Source organism: Leptonychotes weddellii, chromosome 15, assembly GCF_054177405.1.
Source record: "Leptonychotes weddellii isolate Sample4059 chromosome 15, ASM5417740v2, whole genome shotgun sequence".
Classification (NCBI taxonomy): domain Eukaryota; kingdom Metazoa; phylum Chordata; class Mammalia; order Carnivora; family Phocidae; genus Leptonychotes; species Leptonychotes weddellii.
Window position 1 is genome coordinate 28,834,275 of NC_138383.1, and position 12,031 is coordinate 28,846,305.

The 12,031-nt window shown below is 40.1% G+C and overlaps 1 protein-coding gene across 2 annotated transcripts in view; it reads left to right on the forward strand.

The window, feature by feature from the left end:
* The first annotated feature begins 338 nt into the window (after nucleotides 1-338).
* The window catches only part of CLTC (clathrin heavy chain), a 59,771-nt gene continuing 48,078 nt past the window's right edge, over nucleotides 339-12,031 (forward strand). Inside the window, exon 1 of one of the 2 annotated variants that reach the window (XM_031035608.2) lies at nucleotides 339-667. In XM_031035608.2, coding sequence (XP_030891468.1) covers nucleotides 626-667 — 42 coding nt within the window. In that variant the 5' untranslated portion in view covers nucleotides 339-625. The remainder of the gene's footprint in view (nucleotides 668-12,031) is intronic. The other variant, XM_006740315.3, reaches the window with a different exon arrangement.

The following is a 12,031-nucleotide window of genomic DNA, read 5'->3' on the forward strand; positions in this document are numbered from 1 at the left end:
CATTTCCCTAGAACTCGCTCTGCATTCTGGCAGCAAGAGCCTACCCTCCCCGACCAGCATCACGTGCACCCGGAAGTACGTGGGTGGGACCTAAGCGCCCACGGAAATGACGTAGTCACTGCTAGTCGCATGATGTGGCAAAATGCAAAAAAAAGGAGTGGGGGGAGGAAAAGCAGGAGGCTGGGGAAAGTGATGAGTCCAAAAAAGTAGTCCCTTCGAGTCCTCTAATTTACCCTCGTGGCGCAGCAGTAAGCGAGGCCCTCGGCGCACTGCGCCCCGAATTCCTGCGCACCACTGCACCGCGGCGCTCCGTGGAGGGGTACAAAAGGCGGAGGGAGTGAGGTGACTTGGGCGGAGTTCTGTCGTCGGGATCCCTCCGCAGGGCTCAGCCGTTTCCGGAGTCTGCGCTGCGCCCGGTTCCGCCATTGCGGCTCTCCCGGACCCTGGAGCCTCCGCCCCCGACCCGAGCTCTTTCGTCTGCCTGCCAGTTTCCTGCGTCCCCGGAGAGTATCTTGCTGAGCCCAACCTCCCCCCTCCCCCTTCTCCTCCTCTCCCTTGGAGAGCCCGGGCAGCCACTGCCCCGCAGCCCCAGTGACAGGAGGAGACCATACACCCCGACAGCGCCATGGCCCAGATTCTGCCAATTCGTTTTCAGGAGCATCTCCAGGTGCGGCCGGGCCCGGGCCGGTGAGGGCTGTGGAGAGGGTGGTAGGAAAGGAGAAGCTGGAGTCTGGGCCCAAGTAGAAAAAGCAGGATCGGAGGGGGGTGGGTATTGGTGTTTGGGGTAGATGGAGGAGGGGGGCTCTATCTTGGAAAGCTTAAGAGTTAATGATGTGGGGCTTGGATAGAAAGGACGAGAGTCGGGGTGCAAAGGGCAGCGAAGCCAGGCCTGGGTTCGAGGGCCTCTATTTTCACTTCCTGGGTGGTAAGAACTGCGCATTCTAACACCCTCCCCTTTCGCCGTTTTATTCAGTTCATTCATTTGGGTAGATTGGGCGGGGAGGGGGGGGGGCGATTCTCCCGCGTTTCTTCCAGACCAAGGATTTTCATCCCCTAGGCCAGTGCAGAGCTGTCACCTCCCATTGCTCTTCTCTTCCCTTTCCCCCATCGTGTCTGCACCCAGCAGTTGTGGGGCGGGTGGGCTGGGGAGGAGCAACCTTTTTTCTTCCTCCCTCTGCGGCTCTCAACTGGGAAAGGCACCTTCCCCTGGGGGTGGGGGGGAACGCCGGCGACTCGCCTCTTGCCTTCCCCGAGGCAGTTGGAACAGAAGGTCACTGAAGGAACAGAAGGAGAATAGAATGGGGGAACATATTTCTCAGGGCGGTGTCAGTCTCAGAGTGCGTGGGGTCAAGGTCCCTAGGGGTACTTGTCTTTTTTTCCTTTCCTTACTTCTCTGAGGATGGTGCGGCTTTTATCCCCTTTTTCGTTTTAGGAGGTAGGGAAGAGTTATTCAGAGGTTATCTTGGGGTCTGCTGGAGTGTAGCAGGTAGTCGTGGGCTTGGTGTAAGTACCTCCCTCAGGATTGCTTGGAATTGAACCTAGCCCTGGAGATAGAGCACACCTGCTCTGAGATATGCAAAGTTATTTGGTCTGTAATTGGTTTCCTTTTAGTAAGTTCTAGAGTTCTTTCCCATGGTGCATTTTCCTGTAGGCATCATACTGTCTTATCTGGCAGTGTGCCCGTGGCGGGCCAAGGCAGATGATCTTTGGAGGGCTTGACTGAATTAAGCCTCTTCTGAGCTTCTGATTTTCATAGTTCACCAAGCTGGTTTTACTTTGGTTGCAGTAATTTATTCATCTTAATTTGCTTTCTTCCCAAATACTCCCTTAAAAAGCCCTGCCTCATCTGAATCTTCTGAAGGCCTAAATTCATAATGGTAAAAGATGCTGCGGTTTGACATGACATTGTTAGTGACCTGCTGGACGCCATTGAAGGCTATTTTATTGACTTTCGCCAGTTGATAAACATAAAAGATTCTTAATAAAAAGGTTGAATATGAATATTTAGGCTATCAGTAACATAACTTCATGTTTCTTTACAGGTATCTTTGCACGAGCAAGAAATTTTTTTCCTTTATGTCTTGAAATGTATTGAATAATAAATCTAAAAAATAAGTAAAACACTTTCTTTGGTCATCTGTGGTTTTCAGATAATTCACCTGAAGTAATGGAACACTTAAAAAAGGTTAAAAAAATCTTAAGTGACAGAGTGGACACAGAAGTTACTTTTTTGCTCAATTCAAGTTTTAATTGCTGTGGTTATTTCTGCTAGAGTGAGGTGTAAATGAATGTAGAGGTTTAGGAAAATAATGTTTTTGAGTGTGAGGGGAAAACACAGGCTCCTCACTTAGAGTGTTTCTGAAATATAATCTTTCTGCAGACAAATGTTTGTAGATTATAAACAGAAGCAGGTACAGTTGCTAGTTACAAGGCAGAGGTATCTCCCATTAGTAAACCTTTCTTGACTAGTGGTGGTTTGGGCAGTAACTTTTCATTTCTATTAAAGAGGAGACAAGAATTGTTAAATATTCCCAAAGATTGGAATCCAGCCTTGTCACTAATTGAAGACAGATTTAATACGGGTCTGATTTCTGAGTTTCTGCAAATACTCAAGTGTGAAACCATTTCCTTCTGAAATAATTTGAAGATTTGAGTATACAGCAGCTTTGCAAATGTATTTGAAGAATTTAGTCATTTTTTTGGTAGTAATATGCCATACCTAAAGTTAAGCTTGCTAGTGTGTATACTCCAGCTGATAATGATTAATTGTGCAAAGAGCCCCAATCACTAACCTCTTCCAGAATATCCCCTAACTTCTCATTTTTATCCCTTTTTTAAAAGTTAATAAGGATTATTTTTAATTGGTATCTCACGTCTTTATCTGAGTCCTGCCAGTTTGCTAAGTAACAGAAAACTTTCTGAAACACTTAGGATAAAAATTGGGAACAAGAATTGAGGAACTTGAGTGTAGAGTTAGCTTCTGTGAAAGTTTTCTAAAGGTGAACTGTAAATTTGTTTTTAACTATTATGGCCAACTGAAGTACCTGTCATCAAGGGTTGGAACTACATCAAATGAATGTTAATATTTTAAGTTACGAAGTTTTTTGCTTTTTTTTTTTTTAGGATGTTTAGGCTGATAGTCAACAGATGAGTGCCTATTTGAGCAAGAGATTACTAGAGTTGCAGATTCTAAAAAAATTCCTAGACTACACATAAAATGTTGCAGTTCTCAATTCTTGGCACATTAAGTTTCTTTATGCTGATTGGCACATTCTGCTGTATTCCCAGGTTCTTGGGTTCTCCCCACCCTTTTCTTTTCCCTTTGATCCATAAATGCAGGCATGGAATATGTTGTGAATTGAATGGTAGGGGTTCTTGCTGTGGCTGTTTTGATTTGCAAAGAGGAAGCAGTGCTCAGTATTACTGTGATATGCTATATGTGTAACTGTACTGCCTGGAGAGGCATACTGCCTGGAATTCTGCTACAGTCTAACCTGGGAATGGCTTCCAAGCTTAAGATGTATCATGTTTTTCAGAATTTTCCTAATCGTCAATTTACTCAGCTTAAAGGGGTATGGCTAATTCTAGTGAATATGCTTTCACTCTGTTTAGGAAATAATTTAAAACCCGGATGTGTGTGTGTGTGGAACCACCATCATTTTCATTTTAGTATGTAGTGCAGTACATGATTTTAGAAACCATACCCTATGATATTCAAATATCATAAACATATCAATGATATGTTTTTCCTGTCACTGTTACTCATGTGTTTTTTCATTTTGAGAGTTAATGTCTAATAGAACTTTCTTCTGGGGCGCCTGAGTGGCTTAGTCGGTGAAGCGTCCGACTCTTGATTTTGGCTCAGTTCATGATCTCAGGGTTGTGAGATGGAGCTCCACTTTGGGCTTCACACGTGGCATGGAGCCTACTTAAGATTCTTCCCTTAAAAAAACAAAAAACAAGAAAACAAAACTTTCTTCCATGATGAATATTTATACTAGCTACTTAGGGATATTGAAATGTGGCTTGTGTGACTGAGGAACTTTTAAAATTAAATGTAAATGGCCACATGAGGCTATTGTCTATAACATTGGACTGCATGATTACAGGCCATACTGATGGACTTTGTAAGAGTGAAGATTTTATCTGACCATCCATATTTACATTTTATTAACTAAAATTAAAACATTATTTGAAAGTGTTAGTTGAAAAAAAGTGTTAGTTGAATCCTGCTGTCTCTTTTGGAACATGGTGGTGATGAACAATGACTAGTGAATGAAGGGAACAGCAGACTTCTAGTGAGAGCCTGTTTTTCCCTGACTGTGGCTTCATGTTTTCAGGTCTTCACTTAATCCCCCCAGACATCCTTATTAAATAGTTAAAGTGAGACTCCACCTAAGGGAACACTGTCAGAATAGGATTTGATCCTGGGTCTTCAGACACAGAATATTTCAAGGAAATAGAATGGCCTTAAGAGGAGAAGTTAGACAGTATCCTACTGTACTGTTTTCTGTTGGACTTCGCTCCGAGAATGTTATAATTTGACCCAGAATGTTAAAATTTCAATATGTAAGAAGTATAAAATTTTCAAATGAGATATTTTACATTCCTTTTTTGGGGTACTGATTTTTCAAAATCTGATGTGTATTTTACACTTACAGCACATCTCAGTTCAGACCCTATTTTCATTGGAAATATTTGATGTGTTTAACTTTTATAATATTTACAGTTGAAAAAGCAGATTTGCGTATCTGGGTTATTCCAAACATACTTAAGTTTTCCATAATTGAATCAATTATCAGTTACTATTTAGTTTTAATTATTTTAAATTTTAAAATCAGTCCCAGTAACCGTATTTCAAGTGCTCAGTATCACATGTGGTTTGTGAAATGTGGCTCCAGTATTGAAGAACACAAGGTTAAGACTCTTTTTCTCAGTAAAATAGGCTTACCGCCTCACAAAGTTACTGTAAAGGTCTGAGACCATGTATGTATTCCGAAGTACTTGGTGTAGCACTTTAGGAACATTAATTGTTTAGCTATATAATTTTTGTCTAGTATATTTTATTCATGTATCTCACAACCAGTGACACAGTATTTTATTTGTAGACCTAGATTTTTATGGTTTATAAATATTTGATACCTAAGATTTGAGTACTTACCAGCAACTGTGTTAGACTAGGGACAAAGTGGTGAACAATACGGACTATAGCTTGCATTGATTAGTTGGCAAAGGCTGTCCACACGTAATTGCAACCATGGACATTATTCAGTTTTTGATGCTGTGCAGGACTTAATACAAATATTCATATGATACAGAACTGATCCCACTCTGGAACTGTGCCCAAAAGAAAGGAATGTTTTTTTAAAGATTTTATTTATTTATTAGAGCACAAGCAGGGGGAGCAGCAGAGGGAGAGGGAAAAGCAGGTTCCCTGCTGAGCAAGGAGCCCGATGTGGGGCTCGATCCCAGGACCCCGGGATCATGATCCGAGTTGAAGGCAGACGTTTAACTGACTGAGCCACCCAGGCGCCCCAAGAGAGAAATCTTTAAATTACTTTTTTATTATATCCCGATAAAATAACCACCTGGAATGCTAGTCAGACCTTTGCTAGTGTTATATATGTTCTCCTGTAAGATGCTAGTGTTAAAGTGAATGTTCTCACTTAGATGGGAAATGAGTTCATAACTAATATTTCCATTCTTTATATTAGAATGAGATTATTTCTCTAAATTTATTTACATATAAACCATGCTAAAGCTACTTCACAAATCAGCTTGTAAACCATAGCAAAGTTTATAGCTCTAAATGTTTTTTCCCCCTTGGCCAAGTGCCTGTGGCTAATGCTCTTAACCTGAAGGGATGGCAGGAGGGTTGGATCTGAATGCATTATACAAAACCCATCTGTCAGACTTGGATTTTGTGTCTCCTTTTTGTGTGTGTATTATGAGAGACATAATTTATTTTGTCCTTAAAGGGAATAAGTATTCATCAAATCTTAATTGTCCTGACATCTATAATATCAAAATTAATTGACCATTATAGCTTTTTGAGTACCTACTGTTGTGTCAAGGATACTGCTAAATATTCTATGTTCATGATCTCCTATAATTAGCAAGAAAATCCTGTGAGGTAGGTAGGGTTAGCCTTATTTTTTTGCACATGAGGAAACTGAAGTTAACTTTTAGAGTCACATAGCTAGTGAGTGGGTGGTCAGATTTTAATGCTTGGTCTTTTTGCATTGTGGCACATTGCCTCATTTGGTGAATGATCTGTATAATTTGAACTGCAAAATATAGCACTTTGCATCTGTGTTGTGGTGGTGTTTGTACACATTCTACCAGTGGTTTGTTTTTAGGTCAATAGTTTTTTGTTTTTTTAAAGATTTTATTTATTTATTAGAGAGAGATAGAATGGGGGTGGGGAGCGACAGACAGGAGCCAGACACGGGGCTTGATCCCAGGACCCTGAGAGAAAACTGGTGCTTAACCGACTGAGCCACCCAGGCACTCCTCAATAGTTTTTATATTAGGGGAAAAGTAGGAGCCAGTGAACCAACCTTTGATTTTCTATGCTTTAAATGGTTGGATGATGTTTTTAAAGGGCTTTATTCAAGTTCCCACTAGAAAATTGTGCAGAATGATTGGAATCAGGTTAACTTGTAATGAGTATTATCTTTATCCCTCTCATAAAGCTGAACTTCTCAAACATGTCTGGAGTTTTTCTTAATGACAAGAGAGTGAATGTATTCCAGTCTGAAGCCACTTACGAAAGCAGGAAACTTCTTTCTATTTTACTGTATTATTCATGTTTTTGTGTTTATAGTAATATAAAACTTGAATAGAACTCTAGGTAAACAATGGTGCTTGAGGTGGGGGAGAAGGAAAGTAGGAGTTGAACATGTTTGCTCAGTGTGAATAACATAACCATAGAGGGGAAAAATGGTTACAGACTTGTAGGGTTGTGCTTCCTGTTCTGAATCATTGGGTAAATAGGGACTTTTCTTTAAGTTCTGAAGTAAAGCCGATTTTAAACCTTATTTCTGAAAGAGTAGGGATTGAGTGCATTGAAACCATTTTGCCACATTAAAAAATTTAAATTCTGTGTGTGATTGTAGAAAATGTCTCAGATGTTTAATCTGAACTCTATCTTTTTATCTTTCTTCAACTTCCTCATTTATGAAGTTAAAATAATTTTTGGTAATTGTGAAGTTAGACTGTGGTATGTGTTCGTGTTTATATTGTAAGACTTAGCTTATAGAGACACTCAAATGTTAGTTCTTAGCCCTATGCTAGAGGGGAGTCTCCCTTTATCCAGTAGAGTAGAACATACATGCCAAGCTAAAGGAGAAAACTACCATCTATCCAGTTATTGAAGCCAAGATCTTGGAGTTACACCAGATTCTTTCCTTTTATTGTCTACATCCAGTCCATTTCTGGAGTAGGAAAAGAACTCTAATAGTGATGCACACTGGGGTGGTAGGGATTGCAGTTTCTGATGACTTTGATCTGTATCTATATCTATATAGGTAATTTTGTTTGTTTTAAACAACACAAATTTATTATCTTAAAGTTTTGGAGGACAGAGGCTGAAATGAATCCCATAGGAGAAAACAGGGTTTTGGGAAGGTTGTTTTCTTCCTGGAGGCTCTAGAGCAGAACCCATTTGATGACTCCCATCTACTAGACTGTGAGAATCAGAGTAGATCAAAATGGGAATTAGGTTGAGAGTTGCCTTCATCTGGTTCTGAATAGCTGAGAAAGAGGACTTAAAAACCACCATTGTGGACACAGGCCAGAAGTATCCATGTATGCTCAGTTTAGCAAACAGCTGACTTTAGATCACTCCTTATTTGAGGATGAATAATTAGGGGGAAAAAACCCATAGGGAGAACATAGTTTACAAATTTCATGTCTTTTCCCACTCTGCAATACTGTATATTCCTCCCTTTGAACCTTACAAATCCAAGGTAATTTGCTTTTTTACCATAAAATATTCAAGAAAGTTTCCTTTTTATATATATTCTTTTAAATGGGTTTCTCTCTCTCTTTTTTTTTTTTTTAAAAGATTTTATTTATTAGAGAACGAGCAGGGAGGGGCAGAGGAAGAGGGACAAGCAGATTCCCTGCTGAGTGGGAAGCTCAACTCGGGACTCAATCCCAGGACCCTGAGATCATGACCTGAGCCGAAGGCAGACACTTAATTGACTGAGCCACCCAGGCACCCCAAGAGTTTCCTTATGTTAAAAGCCTTATCAAGTCTCCACATTTATTGAGCCCTCTCACAATTGTTTTGAATACTACAACACTGTTCATTGAAGGCTTTCATAGGCTTGAAATCTGGATTGAGAAGAGGTAAATGTAGCATATCCAATAATTATTGTTCTCTGGCCTCACAATTATAACTGTTGGATGTGGTAAGGAAACATTTTAAACATCCCTCAAAAACCCAGTCTGTTGTTAGGGGTATATTTCTGGAGATCGTAATCCAAAAACAAGTGAAAAAAATAGCTCTTCTAATATGCAAATGGAAATTTTAGGCAGGTTATAAAATTTCCATGATTGTTCCATAATGGATTTTTTTTTTAAAAACACTTCAATGGAATGGAGACGACTTTCCAGTGCTAATGAAAACACTGATGTAAAAAAAGTACATTTGAAGAGTTAAGATGGTTTCTGAAATGTGAAGAGTAGAAAAAAATTTTCAGGTAAATTACTTTATAATTTTATTTTTATAAGTAGGCTCCATGCCCAATGTGGGGATTGAACTGATGACCCTAAGATCAAGAGTCATCTGCTCTACTGAGCCTGCCAAGTGCCCCTGTAAATTATTTTATAATTTTAAATATCTTTTTTTTTTTTTTTTTTAAGATTTTATTTATTTGGCAGAGAGACACAGCGAGAGAGGGAACACAAGCAGGGGGAGTGGGAGAGGGAGAAGCAGGCTTCCCACAGAGCAGGGAGCCCAATGCGGGGCTCGATCCCAGGACCCTGGGATCATGACCTGAGCCAAAGACAGACACTTAAGGACTGAGCCACCCAGGCGCCCCTAAATGTCTTTATAAACTAAGTCAAATGACTACTTGAACTATGTATTAAGCATATCTAATCCCTAAGAATTTATATTAACAGGGCCAAAGTTCTTTTAAAATTGAGATAAAGTTCATATAACTTAAAATTAACCATTTTAATTTTTTAAAAGAATTTTTTTTTTTTTAAGATTTATTTATTTGACAGAGAGACAGCGAGAGAGGGAACACAAGCAGGGGGAGTGGGAGAGAGAAGCAGGCTTCCCGCAGATCGAGGAGCCCAATGCGGGGCTTGATCCCAGGATCCTGGGACCATGACCTGAGCCGAAGGCAGACGCTTAACAACTGAGCCACCCAGGTGCCCCAAAATTAACCATTTTAAAGGGAACAATTTAATGGTATTTAATACATTCACAATGTTGTGCAACCATCACCTGTATCTAGCTCCAAAACATTTTCATTGCCCCAAAAGGAAACCCCAAATTCATTAAGCAGAATCTCATTTCCACTCCCCTCCTATCCCCTGCAACCTCTCACAGGCTCGCTCTCTCTGATCAGTGGAATCATATAATAAGTGACCTTTTTTGTCTTTTACTAAGCGTAATGTTTGAAGTTCGTCCATGTTGCAGTATGTCTGCATACTCCGTTCCTTAATGGCTGAATAGATATACTACATTTTATTTGTCCTTTCATTAGTTGATGGACATTTGGGTTCTTTCCACCCATTGGCTATTATAAATGAATGGTGCTGCTATGAACATTAAAGTTTTTTTTTTTGAATACTTGTTTTCAGTTCTTTTGGATATATATGTAGGAGTGGAATTGCCGGGTCCTATGGTTTAGAACTGTTCTAATTATTTGAGGGATTGCCCAACTGTTTTTCATAGTAGCTGCACCATTTTATATCCCCACCAGCAATGTATGAGAGTTCCAATTTTTCCACATTCTAGTACTAGTCAAAAGCTTTTTTTTTTTTTTTTTTAATATTTTATTTATTTATTTGAGAGAGAGCATGAGAGGGGGGAGGAGGGTCAGAGGGAGAAGCAGACTCCCTGCCGAGCAGGGAGCCCGACGCGGGACTCGATCCCGGGACTCCAGGATTGTGACCTGAGCCGAAGGCAGTCGCTTAACCAACTGAGCCACCCAGGCGCCCTAGTCAAAGCTTTTTTGAGTGTCCAGGGAATAGTCTACTGCTAAAATGAATACCCTATTTGGGCACATAGGGTATTTTTAGTTCTGTTCTCTCCCGTTTGTAGCTCTGTCCTCCCTTAAATTGTGTGTCCTGCTTCAGATTGTATTTCCATTTCTTCTGAGACATTGTGTATACTCCCACATATATTTGGGCTAAGCATGCATCCTTGTAACTCAAGGCACCCTTGTAATTGCTATGTGCTTGTTACACGCTGAATAGAGGAGGCCATAGCATATTTACTGTAAAATTCTCTATTAGTGTAGTGTCGGGCATACAGTAGCTGCTCATTAATTGTTTAAATGTGTGATTATTGGGAAAAAATACCATAGAACTAGGAAGAGATCTGAGGAAATAAAAATTTTTTTTCTACTGGAACTGGAAGAAAACTTCAGAAAACTATTGGCATCATCTATGGCATATAAAAAAAACTTGATCTAATATGAATAGAAAGACCCATCGAGATAAAAGCCTGCAGTAATAGAATATATACAGAAACAGTTGATCCCGGACACAGCAGAATTGCCCCTGTGGAAATCAGCAATGTGGAAGATTAACTTGAATTTTTTGCAGATTTTTTTTTTTTTAAGATTTTATTTATTTGTTTGAGAGAGAGAATGAGATAGAGAATGAGAGCACAAGGGGGGGGGAGCGGGAGAGGGAGAAGCAGACTCCCTGCCGAGCAGCGGAGCCCGACGTGGGACTCGATCCCAGGACTCCAGGATCATGACCTGAGCCGAAGGCAGTCGCTTAACCAACTGAGCCACCCAGGCGCCCCAGATTTTTAATTTAGAAAGAAATCACAGAATTAAAACAAGAGGTGTGACAGAATAGGTTACAAATCTAAGAACTATAGAAACAAAAATATTTGGAATGGAAGCTTTTTTCAGACAATGGAAGAAAATGTAACTGATAACGAAGGAAGAAGCAAGATTTAAAATATTCAGTGTTTGAGACAGGCCTGGGGAAGTTTTAGTACCATGAATTTAAAAACAAAAAATCTACAAGCATCCAGAGCATACCCTCTCCCTGACCAAAAATCAAGGTGGTCTTATGTTTTTAACCCTGAATGTCAGACAGTGAAGCAGTATCTATAGAGTTTGGAGATGGTAAGTTTTTTCCACTTTTTAGGAGACATGAGGTACAGGGGGCGCCTGGGTGGCTCAGTCGTTAAGTGTCTGCCTTCAGTTCAGGTCATGATCCCAGGGTCCTGGGATCGAGCCCCGCATCGGGCTCCCTGCTCGGCAGGAAGGCTGCTTCTCTCTCTCCCACTCCCCCTGCTTGTGTTCCCTCTCTTGCTATGTCTCTCGCTGTCAAATAAATAAAATCTTTAAAAAAACCCAAAAGACATGAGGTACAAATTGTACACTCAGAACCCTCTGAGTCTAAAACCTGTTATTTTCCCTATAGGTTGTTACCTTAGTAGTAATGACAGATTTGTAGCTTAACACAAAGTAAACAAAGGCAATTTCACCCAAAACTTATACTTAAATAGTAGGTTATAAAATATTGAATTGATGTTAAGTTGCCAAATAATAGATCCTCAATAGATATTAGAAAATAAATCCTGGTCATTTAGTCATTTTAACGTTTCAGACTCCCTGAATTTGTTGATATTAAATGATTTTCAGAAAGCTTGTAACTCTTCTTGCTGAGTGTTAATTCATTCACTCTGTTGAACTTGGAATTTTTGGCATTTAGGTTCACAAGGAAATATTTCAGTGACTCAAATGTAAAAAAAGTGGTACTGGTCTTGTAACTTGTAGCACCTACATGCTGATCATGCTTTAAGTGATTGCTCCAACTAGAAAAA